This window comes from Malaclemys terrapin, chromosome 3 (assembly GCF_027887155.1).
Source record: "Malaclemys terrapin pileata isolate rMalTer1 chromosome 3, rMalTer1.hap1, whole genome shotgun sequence".
NCBI lineage: Eukaryota > Metazoa > Chordata > Testudines > Emydidae > Malaclemys > Malaclemys terrapin.
This window is the reverse complement of record NC_071507.1, coordinates 106,036,893-106,062,993: the sequence shown is the minus strand read 5'-3', so window position 1 is coordinate 106,062,993 and position 26,101 is coordinate 106,036,893. Positions and strand designations below refer to the sequence as shown.

The window sequence follows — 26,101 nt, the reverse complement described above, 5'->3', positions numbered from 1 at the left end:
AAAATTATTTGTATTCCCAGAAGTTGCTAGGTGTTCTTTTCACATCTAAATTTCAGAATCAGAAATTTCATACACCTGGTCTAAAATGTTCTCCCTCCCGCCCCCCACTGTCCATATGTAGATGGCAATACACAGCAGCGTAAATGTTAGAGGACAATACAATAGCAATAGGGAGCTCATCTTGCCAATGCAGATGATATGAGATATGCAGCTGAAAGGGTGTCTCATCTATAGGTTTTGTGAAAAAACGGGCTGAGTTAAGGTTATTTGAGTTACCTTTAAACTGCACATCCAAATTGGTTGCCTGGAAATAGCAGTATAATATACCTTGCCTGACATTCTCCCTGAGGCTAGGGCCTTGGGAGGTCAGCAAGAGGTGACAGTTCTGTTCTCACACACATTAGTCATGTCACTTAACAGGGAAAAACTGGGGGATGATGAGGCATAGCATTAACTGAGCTCAGAAATGTAATCATAGAGCATTCATGCTCTGTATCTGAGAAAGAGAAAAAGGTACTAAGAGAAACAGTAAGGTATTCACGAAAGCACAGGCTTTGAGCCAGGTCTATTATCTCACTTGCCTGACCCCCATATTTCCTTCTGACCGGGGTCCTTGCTCTTGGCAATATCCCAGCTTATCTGGGTGTAACATGGAAGTTAGAGACTGATGACATTTGTATAATAATAAGGTAGAAGGTGCTTTGTATTGAAAGGTGTTGGCCAAACGTAGAATTAACAAACAAACCACTTTGACACAAGTTGTTCCTACCTCAGCAATTTGCCTTCCAGTGTTTATTCAGGCTGCTACTTTGTATTGGAAAAAGAGAAACTGGAAATAAGCTTCAGTTGCTGAAACCCTGTCCAGGTACCTGCTTACATACTACAACAAAGATTTATGCAATTGTGGGTACACACCCACATTAATTAGAATGTGTTTAACCTCTTGTGTACCATTCATATTTTCACAGGTAGCTAGGCTCTGTATCCAAAACAATAGAAGAATTTAAAGTGCGTATGAAAAGTGCTTATACTATATGACTGTTTGGCTAATAATATCATTTCACTTCCTTTCATGTTTACAAATACATATTTTAATAAAACTAAACTCCTTTTAACAGTTCCATTTTGCAGATATTTTAAAACAAACTATCAAATAGCCACTTACAATACCTGTTCTATTTAAACCATTAATTTAAAAATGAAAAAAATTTGTTGGGCGTTTCAGCAAATACACCAATGATTGATTGGGCCATGTAGACTTAAGTACAATTTCATTCTTACAGGTGGTCCTCTCGAGTCAGGAAGACTGGCCCACAGAGATGACAGTTGGGGAAGTTGGCACTGTTACTTCTCATGTGTTACCGCTACGGTGGATAAAAGAAAGGATATCACGCTTTAGGTTTGAGAAGGACATCTTTCATACATATTTAACTCACACGTAAGTGCATTTAATATGCTTAAATAGTTATTAAAGGAGAATGATCATTATTTGGGGAAGCAATATGGTCTAGTGGAGAGAGCACTGGACTGGAAATCAAGAGACCTGGGTTCTATTTCCATGCTGCCATTGACCTGATGTGTGACCATGTGCAGGCTACCTCATCTCTCTGTACTTCTGTTTCCCCTCCCAGCATTTGTTTGCTTTTCTGTTTACACAGACAAGCTCTTTGTGGTAAAAACTGTCTGCCACTACATGTTTGGGAATGCCTAGCCCAATGGGGTCCCAATCTCACTTGCAGTCTCTACATGCTGCTGTAATGCAAATAATAATTAAAAGCTAAAATATCAGGCAAATACTCTAAATGCATAAATCCAGAAATGAAAAAATTCTCTGGCTAGAAGTAGAGACCACTTGTTTATGTTATACAAACATAACTACAACATTTTAATAATTAAAGTGTACTGTACAATCAAATATACTAAATAACTTTGTGCTCTTTTCCCTTTTTCTTCCTGATAACACTATAAAATACACTCAATTAAAATACAGTACTGCGATTGCTTAAAAACAGACCATTTAATAACTTGGATTGGACTCCTTTAAAATGGTAATACTGAGAATTCCTAATAAGTAAGCCCAGTAGATTTTAGCCCAGACTTGCCTGGGTATATGGAGGCTTCTGTATCAATTCTTTGCTGAAAGTAACTTTCTTTCATGAGAAAAATTATGGATAACTTAGCATACCTACTTTCTACTGATTGCAAAAATTCTATGCCTGTGGAATCTGGTAATTGCCTACCTCATATACTGCTAGATGTGTAACACCCATAGGAAGCAAGTGAAACAAAGAATACAGGATAATTAAATGGTATGCTAGGAGATGAAAATACTTATATACTCGGTGTGTTAATCGCCGTTTGTGTAATAACACTCCATGCATCTGATTTTTAAATTTGCACTGGCTTGCACCAGGATATCTAATGCTCCAATCCTGCAATCAGCTACTCATGTGCTTAACACAGGTGAATAATCTGACTGATTCCAATGGCACTACTCACACGCTTCAAGTTAAGCTTGTGTGTGACTGATTGCTGGATAGGGACCTAAGTCAACAACAGACAATATAAATATTTTCTCCAAACAATTGCTTAAGCCATTTTTAGGTAATGGAGATTGTAAAGTGAGAGAGATAAGAAGACATGGTACAACTTTAAAAATAGAAATGAAACAGACTGCATATATTTGAAAAATTGATCCATATTTTGATTATTAGTCATTCAAAAGTAGTGAAATACTTTCGGCTACACTTCTCTAGTTACAAACTATGGAAATGATCCCTGAAAGTATAGTCTAGTACTACACAAGCAGTTAGCCTCTTGCAGAAAAATGATAGACGTGTATTGAGATAAAGTGCTTGCTGGAGGGAAAAAAAAAAAAATACCCAGTCTCCTTTCCTATACAGAACTGGGTTTTAAGTAAATACAAGATAGCAACTAGACTATGGTTTTAAAAAAAACAGTCATGCTCAGCACATGAATCACTGAAAGTGTTCACAAACTATGGCTCCATCCTTGCAAAGGGATCTGCCCACTTGGAACCTATGGCTGGTCTTCACTAGGAAAAAAGTTGTGTTCCTATCATGTGATAACTAACACGTTGTAACTAACATGAGGTAAAATCCTAGTGAAAAGAAGGTACTTTGCAGTTTCCAATTGAATTAGCAATTCTAAGGGTACGTCTACACTACCCGCCAGATCAGCGGGTAGTGATTGAGCTATCGGGGATCGATTTATTGTGTCTAGTGTAGACGCGATAAAAATCGATCCCCGATAGCTCTGTCGTAGACTCTGGAACTCCACTGTGGCAAGAGGCGAAAGCGGAGTCGATGCGGGAGCGGCAGCAGTCAACTCACCGCCGTCCTCACAGCCAAGTAAATGGACCTAAGATACGCCTAGCTATTCGCGTAGCCTAAGTTGCGTATCTTAGATCGACACCCGTCCCCCCCCAGTGTAGACCTAGCCTAAGTAAGCCCTGGGCTCCTCCAGAGTCTAACTCTGTGGCTCTCAACCTTTCCAGACTACTCTACTATCCCTTTCAGGAGTCTGATTTGTCTTGTGTACCCTCAAGTTTCAAGTCACTTAAACTACTTGCTTACAAAATCAGATATTAAAAATACAAAAGTGTCACAGCACACTATTACGGAACAATTGCTTACTTTCTCATTTTTACCATATAATTATAAAATAAATCAATTTGAATATAAATATTGTACTTATATTTCAGTGTATAGTATATAGCGCAGTATAAACAAGTCATTGTCTGTATGAAAGTTTAGTTTGTACTGACTTTGCTAGTGCTTTTTCTGTAGCCTGTTGTAAAACTAGGCAAATATCTAAATGAGTTGATGTACACCCCCCCCTCACCGCCCAGGAAGACCTCTGCATACACATACTCCTGGCTGAGAACCACTGGTCTAACTTGACTTACTAACTTGTGTGAAAGCTACCAATTGCCTTGCCTTCACAAGGATTTTATCTCTTGTTATTTACAACGTGTTAACTATCACATGATAAGAACAAACTTTTTTCCTAGTAAAGATGCACCCTTCCACTTCAAGAGAATCCCACCAAAGGAATTGCTCAGGCAGCATGCAAAGTGTTCGCAGGATTGTGCCCTCTCTAAAGAAAGTTGTCATATGTTATGTAATGATGCATGGCAAGTGCCACTGCAGGTCAGTCTACTGCTCAGATATCACTGCTTCCCCTGTAGGAATAAATTTCCCCTCTACAATAATACAATTCCTTTAAAAGAGAAAATATCGATCCAATAGCATTTTGAAGACAAATTAACTGAAGAATGTGTGTGTTTAGCATTTAATGTTCCTCCCATGTATATCAGCCTGGACTTAGAGCAGTCAAACTAAATGAACACAAGATCACTACATTTTAGAACTTTATTATAACGGAGTAAAAATACTATGGGAGGGGTAAAAAAGGGCAAACTGCTTTAACATCTTTCTGGTACAATGAACAGAAGAACTCTGAGGACTCTACTGGAAGAGAGCTGGGTCATAAGCGTGGGCAGATTTTTTTCCCCCCTGTGTAGTCCATGGGGGGGGGGAAAGGAAAGAGTGGCTCCTTTCCCTCCGGGTCTGTGGGCAGCCAATCTGCCCCACTACACCTCTGGGGGTCGCCTGACATGGGGAATCAGCGGGGCAACGGGAGACTTGAGCTCGGGCCTGTGATCGGGGCTGAACAACACACACAGTTACGGAGCCCCCGTTCCGGGTCAGGGCGAGACAGCAGAGTGTCCCAGGCTCAAGCCTGCACTCAGTCTGGGCAGCAAACCGTTGGGTCTTCTAGCTCTGGTGGAGGACCGACAAGCACAGGCTTCTCCCCTAAGAGAGGGGGAGACATCACCCATGGATAGGGATGGCAAGGGGGAGGGGAGAACACAGGCCCACCCTCTCCACTGCATCCTGGCCCAGGGCCCTAGTAGTGGCAGAGCGGTCTGCCATTGGGTCAGTGGGAATCCTGACCGCAACATGCCGACTCGCTTGCTGTTAGCGTTGCGGCCAGACTTGGGTCGGCTACCCCTGGGCCACTTCCCAACTCCCCCTCAGGGTGCACCTGGCTCTGTAGAGGGTCGTCCTGGTTGTCGGGGAAGAGGGCCTCTGTCAGGGCTTGCAGCTCCTCCGTTCTCAGGTCCGTAAATGGCCCTGGTGGTCCTGGCCAGTCCTCGGCTCCCTCGGGGTCAGCAGAGGCCTCCTAGCTCGGGAGCTCACAGGAGGTGTCTGGCTCCTCCGGTGGCTTCCTCCCAGTTGAGTTCTCCGGCACACCTTTTGTACTTCCGGTCCCACCCACTGAGTTCCGGTGGGAGGGTTGAGCATGGCCTGGCTCCACCCACCAGGGTTCAATGAGGGGCTCCTCCCCGTCCAGGTCTGTGGGCAGCCAATCCGCCCCACTACACCCTCCCTTCAGTGAGAACCCCATTAGAAGATCATCACAGGCATACCTTTTTTAGATCAATTTCACATCGGTCATCTCTGGTGAGCTTCTTTTCTTATGTCAATTGCCAAAGATTAAATCAATTAAAGTATTGCCTTTTAAAAAAAATACAGCAAGCAGACAAAGATTACAAACCTTCCCTTTCCCTTCGGGGATTGATTTAAAATCATCAGACTCAAGGCAGGGTCATTAGTCAGTGCAGAACACGCAGAAAACAAGATAATATCATCCACCTACATAGGATCTAGATTCCAGTTTTGCCTATCAGAGTATCACTGGAAATTCCCAGGCTCTGGACTCCTCTTCATTCCCACACCTATCCAATAAAAGGTATCCTACAAAGGAATTTTGGGGTCCATTTTGGGAAAATCTGGACATCTATCCCATAGTGCCTTAAACGGGGATAAAGTGCCTAGAAAACATACACCCAAAACAGAACAGGGAGCAAGACAGTCTGGTGTGTCCTATTCCACAGAGTATAGGGATGTAGGAGGACCAGCCAAGCTAGTTACAGGTATGGTTAAGGGTCCCCATTTTACACTGCAAAAATAATATACCAAAATTGCTTTAAGAAGACAACCATCTGCCAGCCCAGACTGTCTGTAAGGGAAAATAACTAACATTTTCACTCACAGCATTAACCATGTTGAACATTGACATTAAACATGTTTACAGTCAACCATGTCACTAACTTGTTACATACTCATAAAAAGTAGTGTTGACAGGGCTTAACATAACAAATTCACAAACTGTACTCAATTCAAATTGATGCAGTATATTCCTATTCATAAAGCCATTAGCCTACAACGCAACACAAGTAGCCTTAATAGTGAAGACACTTAAAAAAATTAAAATATTTTTATAAATTGGAAATAGTAGAAGTAGAGCATTATCTCAATAAAATATTACTGATAAGTCTGATTTAATAAAGCTGTTTACTAGGTTGTCGATGCAATCACATAATCTTATCATTGTTACCCTTGCTTTCCCTCCCCTTCTCCTTCCTCTTGCTTATTAAATCTACAGTAACTTCCCATTCAACGTCCTCTCGCTTAACGTTGTTTCAGTCTTACGTCCCTGCTCCGTTACAGAACATGCTCCGTTTAAAGTTGTGCAATGCTTCGCTATAACGTTGTTTGGCTGCCTGCTTTGTCCACAGCTGGCAAGCCCCATTAGCTCCCCTACGCCCCGCCCCCACAGGACCTCCCGCCCACCAGCAGACCCTGCGGATCAGCGCCTCCCCCCCCGCGGCAATCAGCTGGCTTGCGCCGTTCAACAGGGAGTGGGGAGGAGTGATGACTTTGCACACAGGGGCACCTCCCAACTATAGTACTGTACGGTAAAAAAAAAAAAAAAAAAATTCCCTGGAACCTCCCCCTACCCCCTCATTTACATTTATTCTTATGGGGAAATTGGATTCGCTTAACATAGTTTCGCTTAAAGTCGCATTTTTCAGGAACATAACTACAACGTTAAGTGACAGAGGGGTAGCCGTGTTAGTCTGAATCTGTAAAAAGCAACAGAGGGTCCTGTGGCACCTTTAAGACTAACAGAAGTATTGGGAGCATAAGCTTTCAGATGCAAGAAGTGAGGTTCTTACCCACGAAAGCTTATGCTCCCAATACTTCTGTTAGTCTTAAAGGTGCCACAGGACCCTCTGTTGCTTTTAACGTTAAGTGAGGAGTTACTGTACTTGTTATATATGGTCATAAAGTCAGAAGAAAGAACCATGTCCTACAATAGGTTTTTGAAGTGCTAGCATCCTGATAAGCGTCTCTAGGCACTTTTGTAATATAAAGCAACAATTATGATGATGCACCAGTATATGTAACAATATTAACTTAATTTAAACAAGTTTGGTATTAAGTATAAATATATGATAGGAATCAATGGTATTTTTCTATTAAACCCACATGCCCCTGCTCCATTCAAGAAATTGTGTCTTGCAGTAACCAGTGGTGATAAAATACTATTGAGTGAGAAAAAAAACTTCCCGTTAGTCAAAAAGATGGAATACCACTGACAAGAGTTTAGATGTGCTCTGAATAGATTTAAATAAGCAATAAGCTAACTCACTTCTGAAAGTCAAAGCCCTGAAAATACAGCAGTTTCGTTAACTAAGTCTCCATTCTTTGAATTAGAATATTTTAATTGAAGAATCAGAGAACACTGTCATTCATTTAAATTGGAATAAACGATCTAACATCCACTAAAATATGTATTTGGGGGAGAGGAGGACAAATAATGGGATAGTAGAGTTTAAAGAAAAATAGTGTGTTTCTTTAGAAAGCAAACCCAGAACGAGAAAGAGAATGAGACTCAGTTTTTCTTTGTTGGGATTGAAATAATACTTACTAATTCTTATTTCTTGTCCTAACATCTCTTTTCTAATAAATAAGACTCTGGATACAGTTTATACTGTAAATTGTCAATATTAACCTATAGGCCTGAACCACAGTACATAAAATATTGCCAATGATATTTATTTTTTAAATAAATGTGTCCAGCAGTTAGAGTAAATATTTACATACAAGAAAATAAAGAACTATCATCATCCTGATCAGCTTGATTGTATATTTATTCCTTTACTTTACCCATCTGTTTCTGGCTGTAAATTATTAGAGGCAAGGACCATGAACGTTTTAGGTGCTATTCCAACCTAAATAATAACAAAGCAGGCTTTTCACCTCCAAAATTATAAAGGTGCTAGCAATAACAAACTAGAAGTCTAGAATTGGCTATTCTGTTTCAAGGGGGTTAAACCTGGCATAGTGCACAGTTCAAGTGGACAAACAAAGGTCAAAACAGAAAAAAAACCAACAAGCCCTACACCGCCTTCTGACTCCTTATGCATACATCAGTGCAAAATACATAGGAATTTAAGCAGCAGAAATCTATGATCAGTGGGCCCCAGAGAATAATCACAGAATTCAAGGACACTGAGTACTAGATTATTATTGCTTGTTCTTGTCAGGGCCAGCTCCAGGCACCAGCTTACCAAGCAGGTGCTTGGGGCGGCCACTTCCGAGAGGGGTGGCACGTCCAGCTGTTCGGCGGCAATTCGGTGGACGGTCCCTCACTCCTGCTCGGAGCAAAGGACCTCCTGCCGAATTGCCGCCGCAGATCGCGATCATGGCTTTTTTTTTTTTTTTTTTGGCTGCTTGGGGCGGCCAAAACCCTGGAGCCGGCTCTGGTTCTTGTACATCAAGTTAAACATTTTTTTTTAAATGAAGTATACATAGTATACAATGCTGTGATTAAACAAACTTTAAAAAAAATCATCAATGAAACCAATGTGTAACATTAACAATAAAATATATATTCATAGAATATCAGGGTTGGAAGGGACCTCAGGAGGTCATCTAGTCCAACCCCCTGCTCAAAGCAGGACCAATCCTGCACTAAATCCCCAAATGGCCCCCTCAAGGATTGAACTCAAAACCGTGGGTTTAGCAGGCCAATGCTCAAACCACTAAGCCATCCCTCCCTGACAGTATTAGATTACTGTCAGTCAAATCATTTTTATTCATACAGGGCCTGATTCAGCTCCCACTGACATCAATGGAAGACCTTATATTGACTTCAAAGAGTGCTGTCTTGGTTCAGTAAAGGAAGAGGCACTAGCGTGTGGATTGAGAATGGGGCTGCAAGCCTGAAATAATAAAGCATATTATTATTACTACTACTAATCCTGGCACTAACACCACTTCCCTCCATTACCTTGGGCTCTACAATCAACCTCTTCTACCCCAGTTTCCCCAGCAGTAAAATGAGGATAATGTTGACCTACCTACTTCATAGTGGATTAAATGTTTGCAAAACACTTTGAAAATAACTACGTGTACCAAGCCCTTTTATAGAAATGAGAACATACTTCAGAAGGAATCTTAATGTGCCAAAATCAAATTAAAGTTTCTCCATCACATTACCACACAGATAAGATCATATAAATGAAATCCTATAAATGACTTAGCCTTCTGTTCATTGCTATCACCAACTCAGCAGTTGACTTCCTAGTGCATTAATAATTAGAGAGAAACCCTTTAAGCCAGTTAGAGCTGTTGGGTAGGTGGCAGCATTTCTCAGAAGGATAGGACACATGGTTTTTAAAAAAAATATCTGGAGAAAAAACGCTGATGACTACGTCTTCCTTTCCTCACAGCTCTCACCTTGGTTAACAAACTTAAGCACCAACCCTGAGACTACTTGTGCATGTCAGTAACTTTACTCAGGTGACTAGTCGCATACAGAAAACAGGACTACTCCTGTGAGTACCACCCCCAGCATTGTCAACCCAGAGCATTCACAAAACATAAACCAGGCCCCCCAAAAGCATGAGATTAACTTTAAAAATACATTTGGGGTTGTGTTATTTGCCTTCTGGTATTGGAGACTTTAGGATTCATGTTTTCAAGCTTTTCCCCACAGCCATGTGGGCTGGAAACTTACCTTTTTATTTATTTTTAATGAGAGCTGAGATTCTCCTGTAATAACATGACTCAAGGAGCTAAGGCTTTAAGAAAAACACCAAACATAACAAGACTTGCAATAAAATTGCTAGAGTCGGCACGTGTTTGTGGGATTGAGCTCTTAGTGAATTTGACAAATGCAACTTTGGGTCATATCATTTTTCACCCCTAAACAGATAGTGTGTGTGCATGCAACCTCTTTTTTCAAATTCTCCTAGGAGGTCGGTTCTCTAGCTTTATAAAGGACAAGGATTCTGAAAATTTCTCTTCCCTGGAGAAGATGAGGGTGTGCAAGGAGTACTATTATTTAAGCTCTAACTCAGTGGTGGGCAACCTGTGGCCCGTCAGGGTAATCCGCTGGAGGGCAACAAGACAGTGTTTACATTGACCGTCCGCAGGCACAGCCGCCCGCAGCTTCCATTGGCCATGAACTGCGAACCGTGATCACGGATGGGCTGCGTGCAGCCTCCGGGCCGCAGGTTGCCCACCACTGCTCTAACTACATGTTTAGGCTTGCATTTTGGATTCACTTTCATTCATATTTTTCAAGTGGGAAGGAAAATATATTGTTTAAAGATCACGTAGTGCCTGCTTAATTGAGGCAGTTATTACAGTGATCAGATTTAATTACATTTTCAGCAACAAATCATTTTCATCTTTAAAGCAACTGAACTCCTTCATATGTATTTCCTGTTTTCTTGTATAATCCATCAAGCTGTGTTCAGAAATAAATTATATTAAAATGTCAGCCCGAGGTACTCTGAAATTACTGCAAACTGATTTTTTTATTTCAAGAAATAATTTATAGTTTCACATTGAAAATGGAGGTATTCGTCAACACAGACAGTGTGCCTGGAGCTTCAAATATGTTAACAAAGTTCTCTTTCTATACTAGCACTGAAGGAAGTAAGTACACAAACCAATTGTCCATGCCTCACCTGACAGATATTTTTCATGCAGAGCTTTTAAACTCTAGTTGAAAAGAAAACTGTCGTAAGAGGGAGAACATGAATAGTAGCATGCCCTGCATTATATAATATACAGTATATCTAAAATGGTCTCATACTTTTCCCCAGTGGATGGTCCGTGCATATACAATTACTTACCAAGAGAAGACACTAATGAACTGGGTTGTCCACTTTCAAAAACAAAAAACAAAAACAAACCAAAAAAAAAGGGGGGGGGGGAAGAGGTTCCTTAAATCCAGTTAAAAAAAATCTCTATTACATTTAATCCAAAATTTATTATACAAAAAAGCCATGTCACATAAGCAGCTATAGAAAATAATACACGTGAATTGCAGATGAACCTGAAGCTCAATGTTAAAGCATTCAAAGCTAGAGTTTTGGTTCAGCCCATTGTAAACAGGAGGAGGTCAGCTGAGTAGTTTGGAGCCAGATCTGAAATCCAGAATTTCAAAGTTTGGTGTAGTTTGATCCACTGTTTTGAGTAGAAATGAGCTCAAGTCAAAACTCTTCATCAAAAAGCCCTATCCAGATAAATCAACAAACCATGCCTCACGTGCAGGAAAAATGACAAGTAACTTGAATTAGTTCCCAAATGAAATGGTGGGAAGCCCTCATAATGGGGATATAGTTGACACGTTTAAAAATAAATACATTTACAAAACTGAAAAGAGTGGGAGAGAGAAAAAAAATGAGTAATCTCTTCTGCATAATCACTCTTCATAGCAAATGACCGTTTAGTTTCAAAGTTTAAAATATCTTTGCTGTATCAAGTCTGTCCTACATTAGTACTAAGGCACCATATTCATGCTGCATTGCTTTTGGTGATTAGGTTTGTAAATCACTTCAGCAACCTTTCGCTCTATTGGGTCAGGTTTAGTCTTCACACCTCTGGTGCAAGATTAAAGAACACACACATGAAAAGCCTCGTCCGAGTTATTTTTGTGAATAATTACATACCAATATTCTGGACTCCTACAGACCCTCAACAGAGGAAGTGCATGAGATCCTCCTAGTGGTGAAAGAATGAAAAGCTTGGATACAGAGCAAGTGATACTTTACTGAGAGGAACAGCTAGCACCAAAAAAGTTTTCATTCAGATTCTTATACTACCTGTAACAATCAGAATCCAAATACCTCATGGGGAAAACATGAGATCTCAACCCCAAGGAATAAGCAATTAAATCAATTGTTTGTATACGATATTATTGTACTACTGTATAAAAGTGTATTGAGTAAGGTATCTTATAACAACTTGTGACATGATGCTCCTGAGTATCATTGTATGATGTATGGTGTGTAAGGAATTACGTATGTGTGCTGGAAATATCTTCCTAAAATATGTTTTGGGGGCAGACTTGATAAACAGTGAAAGTACATTTACATATAAGGTAAACAAAGCATTCAAGCTAACAAGCAGCAGAAGAAACAGCTTGGTGAGCACACCGGGGGACACTGCGAACTCTGGCCCCCAAGAGGTCTTCCTGGCTCTTGAGACAAAAAGACTATGGACTTTGGGAAATATAAGGGGAGCAAAAATACACTAAGGGGAGAGAGGAGACAGCATCATCTGAATCTGTGAATGCTGGATCCTCCTGCCGGAACGGCTGAAGATGTGGTAGCTTGATTTAAGTGAGAAAGCAGTTTAGGCAAAAAAGGTAGGTTAGGACACTAGAAAGTGTGTTTTGTTTTGTAGGTAACTATACCCATTTCTTTTTCTCTTGCTTAGTATCACTAAAATCTGTTCTTTATTAATAATCTTATTCTTCGTCTTACTAAGAACCATGTCAGGGCTGTTATATTGAAGTAAAGTGCAAGTCCGCAGCGAAACCAGCAGGCTGGTGTATCTCTTGCTACCAAACTTAATTTTTATGAGTGGACAGTGAGAGGCTCTGGACTCTGGCAAACTCAGAACTGGGGTTCACTGGTTGTTACCTGCAAGACAAAGTTAAGACTTGCAGAGTCTCAAGGAGTTTGCTGGAGATGTGATGTGGATTGGAGCTGACACAGTCTGATCTCCAACAAAGCTCACTCTAACACACTGGCTTACAATTCTGGGTGCCTTGAGGAGAGTGTCACAATCCTATATGATGTATTAAGGGGTTCAATGTTCTCCGCAATGAAGAGTATCTCCTATTACAGTAAATAGGATCTACCTGTGCAGACAGAAGGGAAAATCAGATTCCCAAAATAGAATGTAAATCTGAGAGTGTTATAACACAATCTATCAAAATAAATGAAGCCTAGGAAGGAGCCATATATAATCAGGTACATTTTAGGAATGCATCCACTGTATTTTTTTTCCAAAATACCTTAATAATAGGGCAATACATGTTTAAAAAAGTCTCAAACTGATCATACCAAATTAAATTACAATATTTTGTTCACACTGTAACAGCATAAATAACAGACTAGACTTCTCACCAAGCTTAACAGAAGGAAAGTTTAAATCGTTTGCTTTACCAAGCTAGCAAGGAACACTTATCCAAATTAACAATACAAGTTTATAGTTTTTTACAGAAGACAGGACATGTTAGAGAATAAAGCAGTTATATCTTAAAACATTTTCACTGCAAGATCAAAGATTTAAACATAATTCCAATAGCATCTCATTTGCCTCAGCCATAAGGAGTACCATTCTCTATCAACGTGCAGCCAAAATTAGCACCTGATTAAACAGCAGCTGGCTAAGCAGAACCCAGACAAAAATGAGGTGGATGCTGGCAAGCAGAGTGAGGTGCTTCTGAAAATGTCATTTTTGATATCCCCCAGTATTGAGGGGCTCTCCTCTCAGACTGATATGCTGGTCTGCAGCATTGGGTTCCTTTTGGATTTCTTAATGCTATTAGATGCCCAAATACCTATGGCAACCTTTTTTTTTTTTTTTTTTTTTTTTTCTTTCTTTCTTCAAATGAACACTTGAAGCCAGACGACTGTGCCCCACTTTACCAGTCCCACACCTGGCCATCCATGGTGAGCCACATCAACTTCATGCTTATTTATAGCAACTCATACCTAGGAATGAAGCCACTCACCCAGAAACAGCTCCCAAAGTTCAGCAGCCCATCTGCTCAACAGTAAAGGGCACTATGATCTCATCACCCCTTTCAAAGTCTCTGTCCTGATATTGAAAGCCCTCCCCAGGACTGGCCCTAGCTACCTGAGGACTGCATCTCCCTCCACAACAGCTACTTTTTACTAAACCAATAAAACTATCAAGCAATAGGGGGAGTCTCTTGACCACAAGAGACAGAACCATCACAGGAGCTGGACCTAGACCTAGACTATGCAATTTGGCTTTCAAAACTCAATGAAAACTAATTTATTTGACCAGCTTCCCCTGAATAAATTCTACACACACACACCCCCCCCCAATATCCTAACAGAGGTATTTTTCCTACTGGTGGGGATAGAAGGAAAGGAGATTATTTTATTTTTAAATACTCGGGAAGCACTCAGATACCATGATGAGTAGGACTTACTCGTACATGGACTATAAACAGCTTAATTGCTAAAGTTTAACTCAGACACTTCACACATGAACAAGTTGTGGATGAACTTCGACACTACAAGCAAGTTTAAGGATCAATCTTTCTAGCAAGCAAAGCAAACAGATTTGATCATCTATAAACAATGTTTAAATGGATAAAAAGCAAATTAAATACAATAATATGAAACAATAGTAAATTGAATTATCAGAAATACCACTCACGTGATTTAAATATCATTTAAAAGCTATAAGTAATTTGCACTCAGAATGTGTTTACACTTTTAAAATACTTTCTCGGAAGTTTGTTTTCATAAATACCTAGAGGAAAAATTAGTTTTAACAACAATAATGATGCAGGGAAAATCTTGTGTCAACAATCTTAGACTTAATTTTAAAATTAAGAATTTTCTTTTAACCCATTCTTCAAAAAAGATAAAAAAATGTCCATAGGGGCTCTGTGTGTGTGTGTGCGCGCGTGCATGCATGTGTGGAGCATGGGTAATCGGGTTATGTTTGTTTGCTTGTTTTGTTTTTTGCTTTTACACACACAAGCCTTAACTGACACTTGCCCTTTCAGAAGCTGAACTTTAGAGCGATGATTGTAAGTCTGTGATAATAAACCAAAATTCTAAACAGAGACACCACCCTAGTACATTTACAAAAGGAAGGAGGATAGGTCTCAATATTTGCATGGGTAGGTCCACTTTGTTTATTTACAATCACGTCACCATACCATTACATAAAATATTTGTTTAAAATATTTAATTTGTTGCACAAACACTTTCAATCAACAAGCAACAGTATGTGCTATTTGTACACTGTTTTAAGCAAAACCTTCACTTCAATATTTGAGAAACTCAGCCATATCCTCAGGGTAAGGTGAATACAAACTTTGTAAGAGAGAAGTGGAATCATGGTCTGGAGGGGGAAAAATAAGGAGGGATTTAATCAGTTCAGTTCAATATATACCACCCTGAACATGCCAAAGAGACAACGCCTTTCCTGTATCTGATTGTAAGCCACCTCTGTGCCTAAAGTAACAGCAGCAGTTGATCTGATTATATAAACCAAACTCTCCTATCCTCAAAAAGAACAGGAGTACTTGTGGCACCTTAGAGACTAACAAATTTATTAGAGCATAAGCTTTTGTGGGCTACAGCCCACTTCTTCGGATGCATACTTCGGAAGAAGTGGGCTGTAGTCCACGAAAGCTTATGCTCTAATAAATTTGTTAGTCTCTAAGGTGCCACAAGTACTCCTGTTCTTTTTGCGGATACAGACTAATACGGCTGCTACTCTGAAACCTGTCTCCTATCCTCCTCACTCCTAAACCAAAATAGAACAGTTTTTAAATGCTCGTAGGGTGTATATACCTCCTTACAGGAGATACCCTAATCAACATAAAACCAACTTTCCACCTCCCTCTGTACAAAGCATAGAGTTGACAAATTAAGGAAAAAGCATCAACATTTAATTAGTCACAGATTTTTAAGGCCAGATTGGAACTATTATGATCATCCAGTCTGACCTCCTGTATACAGGCCATAGACCCTCACCCTCTAATACCTGCATCAAATCCATAACTTTCGATGGAGCTAGAACATCTCTTAGAAAGACATCCAATCTTGATTTAAAGATTTCATTCAAGTGATGAAAAAAATCCACCACTTCTTCCTTCAGTAAGTTGTTCCAGTGGTTAATTACCCTCACAGTTTTTTTGTTTTTTTAAAAAAGCAGCCTTATTTCTAGAGTAGACTGAATTTGTCTAATTTCAGTTTCCAGCCCTTGTTATGCCTTTGTCTGATAAATTAAAGAGCCCTCTGCTATCAGAAGTCTTCTCCACATGTACGTTCTTAAGGACTGTGTTCAAACCCCTCCTAATCCTCCCAAATAAACTAAATATACTGAGCTCCTTTAGTATCTCACTGTAAAACAGGGTTTTTCACATTTCAAATGATACTGTATCTCTTTCCTGAATCCTTTGCAATTTGTGGTCATCCTTAAAGTGTTGACACTGAAAATGGATGCAGTATTCCAATAATGGTCTGACTAATGTTTCCCCATTTCCACTCAATTTTCCTGTCGTTGTACATTCAAGAATCACGTTAGCTCTCTTAGCAACCAAATCATATTGGGAGCTCATGTGCAGTATTCATGTTATTGCATCTGTGACTAACTAAATTTTGTGGGGAATTGCTATATTTTAATGTTAAATGTTTTCTTATTCTAAAACACCCAAAGGCATTAATCCACATTATGGAACAGTGGCCTGCAAATTTCAGACACACTGCTTTTGGATTCTAGCAATAGAAACAGCATCTTTAAACAATTCACACGTATATGTATAGCAATCACCACTAAAAACAGGATTGCAACTAGGTACTTTACTACACAGGAATATCTTTAGTGTGGTATTATATTATATATGTTTAGAGTGAGAAACGCTGCAAATACCACAGTAAATTTAACTACTGCCAATTGTATTGTCTAATTTTTAATTGCATCCACTGCATTCACATAAGTACGTTTGAACAGAAAGTATTCCATTTAAATTAAACACACACCCTGCAGCGTTGTATGCTAGGAGGCGGGTGTTAAGCCGCAATGAACATTTCGAGTTGAGCAGTGAATCCCTAAAAACACATGACTCTAGAATAAAAATACCAGCAACCCAACTGCGGTGATATGAGTTGATGCCACTTTAATTAAAAGGGGACAAGTGCGTCTAAATTGGCTCAGAGTCTGACCCGGACCTCGAGAAGCAGGAAATGATCACCTTAACTACACATACATCCTGCCTAATTACTCCAAGCGGTTGACCGCAGGCTGCTGTGGGTCAGTCTCATCGCACAAGCGGATAGAAAGCCCTGCCCTGGTGGAGCTAGGATCCATGGACATGGAGGAATCAGAGCCCTTCCCCTACCCAAATAGGGCTGCTGGCGGGAGATTTTTTAAGTAGTTTTGCAACGATTGTTGTGATTTAATTCCACCCCCTCCATCCCAGGGGATCCTTCCCCCTCCCGGGGCCGGATCCTGCCCTCGTTACAAAGCCTCCCCTGAAGTCAGGGGGCCGAGCGGGGCATGTTGTGCACCTGTTGCGGCAGGAGGAGGACGATGATGCCGGGCACGGAGACCAGGCCATCCCCCAGACACTGCGGGATGAGGCTGCAGCAGCCCCTAGGCACAGTCTCTCCCCGCCTGCCCAGCCTCAGCGCCGCTCGCCACAGCTGGGAGGCGGCTGGTGCTTGCAGAGACCCTTCGCTCGCTGCCTGCGGAGCAGCCGGATTCTATCCCGGGGAAGGCGGCGCTGGGGTGGGGGAGGTGTTTAGAACGCCGGCGCCCTCCGCGTTCCGCGCGGAACCCGCGCAGCCGGCCCCCTGCCCAGGGCTGCGCTCCCGCCTGGAGCGCCCGGGGTGCGGGACCGGGGGTCTCACCTGCAGGGCTCTGGCGGGGAGCGTTGCTGCTGCTGCCTCCGGCCGCCCGTGCCTCCGCCATGTCTCCTCGGTGAGCTCAGCCGCCCCGCCCCGCGGGAGCCGCAGCCACAGGCGGGCAGGTGAGCGCGCCACGCACCAGCCGGGAGGGGCCTCCCCGCGGCAGCGCCACCTCGCGGGCAGGTGCGGCAGGGCGCTGGGGATAAGCCCCCGGCGCGGGGGTGGGGGCAGGGGACTAGGCTGGGCTCGCCCTGCCAACCTCCTGCAGGGGGGAACGGCCGCCCGCAGGGCTGCCCCCGGCCGGTGCGGGTCTGGCAGTCGGCATTGCTCTTACGGGACTACTGCTGATCTGATCCCCGGCTTCCCCCGCGGCTGCGTGCTCAGCGTATAGCCCTGGGGCCTGCCCCATCCCCCTTGGGATCGCGGCACGTCTTTCCCACGGGCTTGGCATGGAAGTAGCTGGAACTAAGGATCCAGTTCCCAGATTGGGAGACCGGATTCAGACTTTGTGCAGATCTTGACTGGGGATTTGCATTTCTTTCATTATCGCTTCCTGAGCCGGTTCGGTTCCGTGTATAGGGTTGGGCGGGGGCTGATCGCTCCTGTCCTGTGGGAGGCGAGGTGGTTTCTAAGCTCTAGGACCCAAGATGTACGGGGGTTCCTTAATCAAAGAAAGAACAGGGACTTGCAGCCAGAAGAGACTAGGAAGGAAATGCAACTGACTAAAAACTGTTGTGATATGCTTAGTAGTGCTTAACATCACTAAGCAGCTGGGAATTCACCTTCAGGCAGATGTAATATCCCAGCGGTTTTGAATGCCCTTAACAGATCACATAGACTTGTGCCAGTCTTCAGATTCTGCCCCTTCCTGGGGGTTTGATCTATACGCAATATAAACCACATCCTAAGCTTGCTCTCTAGGTTTGGCTGTTCCAAGAGCTTTTCTCTCAGACCTATTCCAGTCCCCAAAGATTTATAATCTGGTTGAAGGTGATTTGATTCAGGAAGCAGCATGTCTAGGCAGTAAGGGTGGGAGCCACAAACATTTAGGTGCCTAAACCTCAGACTTAGGCACCTAAGTCCCAGTTTGGGCTTCACTGTGATCTACAAAACTGCCATTGAATGCTGTAGACATTGGCACCTAAATTTTCATGGTATAAGTTTCCTCAGCACGGCAGCACCTATATTTCTGTTTCTGGGCATGTGCATTGCTGCCTCCCTCTAGGTGTACAGATGTTTATCTCCTGCCTAAGCCCCACAGAGAATCACAAACCAGGGGAAGATAGGCATTGGGCCACCTATCGGGCCTGAGATGGTAGGCACTCTGAGCACACCTATTGGAATAGGTCCCATTCAAAATCCTGGTGGTGGTGCTGATGGTCAGAGCACTCACCTAGGCTGTGGGGATACCCTGGTTCAATTCCTCCCCTCTCTACCAAAGGGGAGACCCTGGTTCAAATCCTGTTTCTCAAGAGGAGGCTTCAAAGACTAAACTACTGGATATTCTGATGTGGGGCTTCTTCAGTCTCTCCTGTGGCACAAAGAGTATTTATCCACAGTGGAACAGTCCTTGGTCAGGAGGGGAAGAAGAGAATGACTCTGTAGCCTAGTGGTTAGGGCACCCACTTGGGAGGTGGAAGACCTAGGGTCCAGTTCTCCTGCCCCAAACACCCTTTCATTATTTATCCACAGTAGAACAGCTTCAACAGCAGAGCCTGAGAGAGCCCCACATCAGACTATTCTATAGCTCAGTGGTTAGAGCCCTTTCCTGAGTGGTGGGTGACCCCACTGCACCTAACTCAGTTCTGCAAGAAAAACCTAAGCTGCCTGTCTCCAGGTACTGGGTTCCCTTCAGTGAGATCCCTAAGCAGAGTTAGATGCAATCTCCAAGAGAGGGGCAATGCTTAGTATACACCCCCCTCCTTAGCATCTCCCACTGGCTAACTTAGGCAGACAGCTGCCTACTGTGTTGGCTTTTGTAGGTCACATTCTTAGGAACCTCTCTCTCCTCATGCACTGTATAGGGAGCTGGGTGCCTAACTTGGCTTTGTGGATCATAGTGTTGTTCCTGTGATTTTCTAAGCACCTGAAAGTTAGGGAGCTTGACATTCCGCTAGGGTGACCAGATAGCAAGTATGAAAAAATAGGGCTGTGGGGAGGTAATAGCCGCCTATATATAACAAAGTCCCGAATATTGGGACTGTCCCTATAAAATCAGGACATCTGGTCACCCTACACTTAGCAGTGCAATGCCTAAGTCCTTTCATGGATCCCACCCTAATTACCAGGAATCTTAATGCAGAGTTTTAGCTTCTGAACCTATACAAGGTCTTAGTTCTTCCACCTTTTTAAATGAGTACAACGCAATAATTTAATCTGGAGGTCACAAAGGCATGGATGGATGTAGTGGAGTACTGTTCTGAGAGATATAGACAGCTGTAAATGAGGGTGGGGAGGAGAGATGGCACCATAGATTGCAGAAGCAGTCAGGGATCCCAAAGCACACCCAAACTGAATTTCTCAAAAAGAGTAGGACAAACTTCTTCAATAATGGGAGAAAGAACCATCCTCCTGATCCTTCCCCTACTCCACTAGCATCGCCTCTCCTTCACCCTGCTCACATTCATCCACATCTCAGTCTTACCCAAACACTGGGAAAACAAACTCATCACACCATTTGAATCTTTTGAAAATGAGACCAAGCTGTGTCTCATCGGCATTCTGATGCCAGCTCAGCCCAAATAATCAGTCTCTTTCAGCAGCCTCACACATACCCTATACATGGAAAGGGGACAAAAGCAGAACCTCTTGGCCCAGGCAGGAAACGTGAGCAACTACCCAAAACTTCCCTCTGGGACCTCAGACAAGAAGAACAAAACTACTCAAGAGATAATGCCTATATAATTGGCCAGACACCCTGTCCACTCCTCTGAAGATCCACATATCTCAACAAAACCTCACTGTCAAAAGGTATCCAAGGATGCTGGCACACCTGAAAGAATCAGTATGAACACCTAGATCAGCATAAAGACTATTTAGATTGTAAATGCTTTGGAGCCGGGACTGTTATGTTCATACACTGCCTAGCATTGTGGGCCAGGCCTAAGCACTACTATAATACAACCCACCTACCAACTGATCTTCATCAATTGCTAGGAGTCAGTTAACCAAAGATGGTAGTTTAGTTTCATTGTCATACAAAGGTGTAAAGTAAAGCCAAACTAGAAATCTCAGAATTGCAAGTGGGACCAAATTTGTCTCACCATACATTCTCCATCAGCTTTCCGAGAAAAAGAAAGGCAGAGCAATAGTGGCCAATGCCAACATCAAGGCCTGGTCTACACTACGACTTTAATTCGGATTTATCAGCTTTAATTCGAATTAACCCTGTAACCGTCCACACAACGACGCCATTTAATTCGATGTAAAGGGCCCTTTAAATCGATTTCTGTACTCCACCCCAACGAGCGGAGTAGCGCCAAAATCGATTTTAGCAATTCGAATTAGGGTTAGTGTGGCCGCAATTCGATGGTATTGGCCTCCAGGAGCTATCCCACAGTGCATCATTGTGACCGCTCTGGACAGCAATCCGAACTCGGATGCACTGGCCAGGTAGACAGGAAAAGCCCCGCGAACATTTGAACTTCATTTCCTGTTTGCCCAGCGTGGAGAGCACAGGTGACCACAGATACCTCATCAGCACAGGTAACCATGCAGGCTGATAATCGAAAAAGAGCACCAGCATGGACCGTGAGGGAGGTACTGGATCTGATCGCTGTATGGGGAGAGGATTCAGTGCTTGCAGAACTTCGTTCTAAAAGACGAAATGCAAAAACTTTTGAAAAAATTTCCAAGGGCATGATGGAGAGAGGCCACAATAGGGACTCTGAGCAGTGCCGCGTGAAGGTCAAGGAGCTCAGACAAGCCTATCAAAAAACAAAGGAGGCAAACGGTCGCTCCGGGTCAGAGCCGCGGACATGCCGCTACTACACCGAGCTGCATGCAATTCTAGGGGGGGCTGCCACCACTACCCCACCTTTGTTCGTGGATTCTGGGTCGGGGATAGTCTCGACGCCTGAGGATTCTGCCGATGGGGTAGAGGAGGAGGAGGAGGAGGAGGATGAGCTTGCAGAGAGCACACAGCACTCCATTCTCCCCAACAGCCAGGATCTTTTTATCACCCTGACTGAAGTACCCTCCCAAGCCTCCCAAGCCAGTACCCAAGACTCTGACCCCATGGAAGGGACCTCAGGTGAGTTTACCTTTTAAAATATAAAACTTGTTTTAAAAGCAAACGGTTTTTAATGATTACTTTGCCTGATTTTGCATTCGCGGTCAGTTCAGCTACTGGAAAAGTCTGTAGCTACTGGAAAAGTCTGTTAACGTGTCTGGGGATGGAGCGGAAATCCTCCAGGGACATCTCCATGAAGCTCTCCTGGAGGTACTCCGAAAGCCTTGCCAGAAGGTTTCTGGGCAGTGCATCCTTATTCCCTCCTCCATGGTAGGACACTTGACCACGCCATGCTTGCAGCAAGTAATCTGGTATCATTGCCTGACAAAGCCTGGCAGCGTATGGTCCCGGTGTTTGCTGGCATTCAAGCAACATCCGTTCTTTATCGTGTTGTGTAATCCTCAGGAGAGTGATATCACTCCTGGTAACCTGGTTGAAATACGGGAACTTAATTAAGGGGACAGAGGTGGCCGTTCCTACTGGGCTGTTTGCCTGTGGCGGAAAATAAATCCTTCCCTGCAGTTAGCCAAGCGCAGATGGGAAATTGGCCCTGAAGTTTTCCGCGTTTGGCTAGCAGGGATCTTCCCTGTTACCAGCCACGCGGTGGGGGGAGGGTACCGTGATCATCCCAGAGAATTCATGGCGAGGGGGGGGGTCGGCGGCGGGGGGGGGTAGTTTGGTGCCTGCAGGGATCTTCCCTGATACCAGCCATGCGGTGGGGGGAGGGGTACCGTGATCATCCCAGAGAATTCATGGCGAGGGGGGGGGGTCGGCGGCGGGGGGGGGTAGTTTGGTGCCTGCAGGGATCTTCCCTGATACCAGCCATGCGGTGGGGGGAGGGGTACCGTGATCATCCCAGAGAATTCATGGCGGGGGGGGGGGGGGTTAGTTTGTTTTCTGGTGCTGCTGAATGTTAACAGAAAAACCGCAGCACTCTACTTGCCTGAAGGGGCCCAGACAAGCTCCCCCACACTGCCCCCCCCCCAACTGGCTGAGATTGGCCAGGCTTCTGCAGCACTCTACAGGCTATGCTTGGTATGTGGGAAAGGAGGGTGCAGAAGCTGTAAAACAATGGCTTACCATGGCCGCATGCAAGCCGAATTCTGTTGCCCAGACCTGTGATCTCTAGCAGCAAAGCCACAAGCACTCAGCATTAAGAGGCAAAATGCGACCTTGCACAGAAATCACATGTGCTATGTAATGTGAACAGTGTTGGTCACCGTGAAAGAGTATAAGCATTGTTCTGCAAAATGTAGCTTTTAAAACAATTCTCTCTTTTTTCCCCTCCCTACAGCAGCTGCAAATTCCTCAAGCCTCCCTCCTCCATCCCGAAGGTTATCACAGATAAGGCGTCGTAAGAAGAAGACGCGGGAGGACATGTTTTCTGAAATTATGCAATCCAGCAGGAGTGACAGAGCTCATCTGAATGAGTGGAAGGAAACAGTTTCAAAGTATAGGAAAGAAGTCAGTGAACGTGAGGAGAGGAGGGACCAACGTGAGGAGAGGAGAGACGATCGAGATGAGAGATGGCGGCAGGAAGACCAGAGGATGAAGGATGCAACGCTGGGGCTGCTCCGGCGTCTGGTGGAGGTTCAGGAACGGCTGCTGGAAAACAGACTGCCGCTTCAGCCCCTGTTCCACCCTCCCCCCTCCCCATGTTCCGTATCCTCCTCACCCAGACGTGTAAGAACGCGGGGGGGGAGGCTCCGTACACCTTCCCATTCCACCCCAGTAGACAGCCCAAGCAAAAGGCTGTCATTTTTTTAACCTTTTCTTTGTGGCTTTTTCCTTCCCAGCAATCCTCCTCCCAAATACCACCCGGGTTCCCTCCCTCTTTTTCTAATCTATTAATAAAGAATAAATGATTTTTAAATGATAGTGACTTTATTTGGTTTGAAAGAAAGCTGGGGGAAGGGGCAGGGTGGGTTCCTTACAGAAAATCAGTCAGTAAAGGGGGAGGGTTTTCATGAAGGAGAAACAAACAGATATTTCACACGGTAGCCTGGCCAGCCATGAAACTGGTTTTCAAAGCTTCTCTGATGCACAGCGCTTCATGGTGTGATCTTCTAATCGCCCTGGTGTCTGGCTGCGCGTAATCAGCAGCCAGGCGATTTGCCTCAGCCTCCCACCCCGCCATAAAGGTCTCCCCCTTACTTTCACAGAGATTGTGGAGCACACAGCAAGCAGAAATAACAATGGGGAGATTTCTTTGGCTGAGGTCAGAGCGAGTCAATAATGAACGCCAGCGACCTTTTAAATGGCCAAATGCACATTCTACCACCATTCTGCACTTGCTTAGCCTGTAGTTAAACAGCTCCTGACTCCTGTCCAGGCTGCCTGTGTATGGCTTCATAAGCCATGGCATTAAGGGGTAGGCTGGGTCCCCAAGAATAACTATGGGCATTTCAACATCCCCAACGGTTATTTTCTGGTCCGGAAAGTAAGTCCCTTGCTGCAGCCCTTTAAACAGAGTAGTGTTCCTGAAGACGCGAGCGTCATGAACCCTTCCCGCCCAGCCCGCGTTGATGTTGGTGAAACGTCCCTTGTGATCCACAAGTGCTTGCAGCACCATTGAAAAGTACCCCTTGCGGTTTATGTACTCGGTGGCTTGGTGCTCCGGTGCCAAGATAGGGATATGGGTTCCGTCTATTGCCCCACCACAGTTAGGGAATCCCATTGCAGCAAAACCATCCACTATAGCCTGCACATTTCCCAGAGTCACTAACTTTCGTAGCAGCACCTGAGTGATTGCTTTGGCTACTTGCATCACAGCAGCCCCCACCGTAGATTTGCCCACTCCAAATTGATTCCCGACTGACCGGTAGCTGTCTGGCGTTGCAAGCTTCCACAGGGCTATCGCCACGCGCTTCTCAACTGTGAGGGCTGCTCTCATCTTGGTATTCTGGCGTTTCAGGGCAGGAGACAGCAAGTCACAAAGTTCCATGAAAGTGCCCTTACGCATGCGAAAGTTCCGCAGCCACTGGGAATCGTCCCAGACCTGCAACACTATGCGGTCCCACCAGTCTGTGCTTGTTTCCCTTGCCCAGAATCGGCGTTCCATGGATAGAATCTGCCCCATTAACAACATGATCTCCAAAGCACCGGGGCCTGTGGTTTCACTGAATTCTGTGTCCGTGTCCGTGTCCATGTCCTCATCATGCTTGTCGCTGCGCTGCCGCCGCCGCTGCCTCCTCGCCTCGTTTTTCTGGTCCTGGCTGAGCATAAACTCCACGAGAACGCGCGAGGTGTTTGCAATATTCATGAGTGCTGTCTTGACCTCAGCGGGCTCCATGCTTGCCGTGGTATGGAGTCTGCAGTGTTCACCCACCCAGGAAAAAAGGCGCGAAAATGGTTGTCTGCCGTCCGTTGCTTTCATGCAGGGAGGGAGGGAGGGAGGAAGTGAGGCTGTACCCAGAACCACCTGCGACGATGTTTTTTGTCCCATCAGGCACTGGGATCTTAACCCACAATCCCAATGGGCGCAGGAGACTGCGGGAACTATGGGATAGCTATGGAATTGCTACCCACAGTGCAACGGTGCAGAAATCGACGCTAGCCCCGGTACTTGGACGCACACCACCGAATTACTGTGCTAGTGTGGCCGCACTCATTTCGACTTTATACAACCTGTTTCTCAAATCCGAATTATCTAAATTCGGATTAATCCCGTAGTGTAGACATACCCCAAGAGATGGCTTTAGAAGCAAGGGCCTAACACACGCATGCTCGAGGGAAGATTTTGCTCCACTACCTGGAATGGAAGGTCCTTATACTTTCCAGTAAGATCTCCAGAACAGAGAGCTCTCCCTATTACTCAAGTGGAGAAATAGCTCTCTCTCTCTCACACATGCACATAAACACATGTGCACACACAATTCTCCTGCCACTGACAAATGATGAAATAAACATAAATCTTCTTCACAACAAACAGCCATCATACATTACAGCAAAATGCCAGTCAGTACCAAGATTCTCTTAGTCCAGGGGTCGGCAACCTTTCAGAAGCGGTGTACCGAGCCTTCATTTATTCACTCTAATTTAAGGTTTCGCATGCCAGTAATACATTT

The 26,101-nt window shown here is 44.0% G+C and overlaps 1 protein-coding gene and 1 pseudogene across 1 annotated transcript in view; both read right to left on the bottom strand.

The window, feature by feature from the left end:
- MAP7 (microtubule associated protein 7) overlaps positions 1–17,929 on the bottom strand; it is a 188,729-nt gene extending 170,800 nt beyond the window's left edge. The window contains exon 1 of the mRNA XM_054023725.1: positions 17,807–17,929. Within this exon, the coding sequence (XP_053879700.1) occupies positions 17,807–17,867 (61 nt within the window). The 5' untranslated portion in view covers positions 17,868–17,929. The remainder of the gene's footprint in view (positions 1–17,806) is intronic.
- LOC128835176 (small nucleolar RNA U3) lies at positions 2,721–2,794 on the bottom strand (annotated as a pseudogene).
- Positions 17,930–26,101: the final 8,172 nt, after the last annotated feature.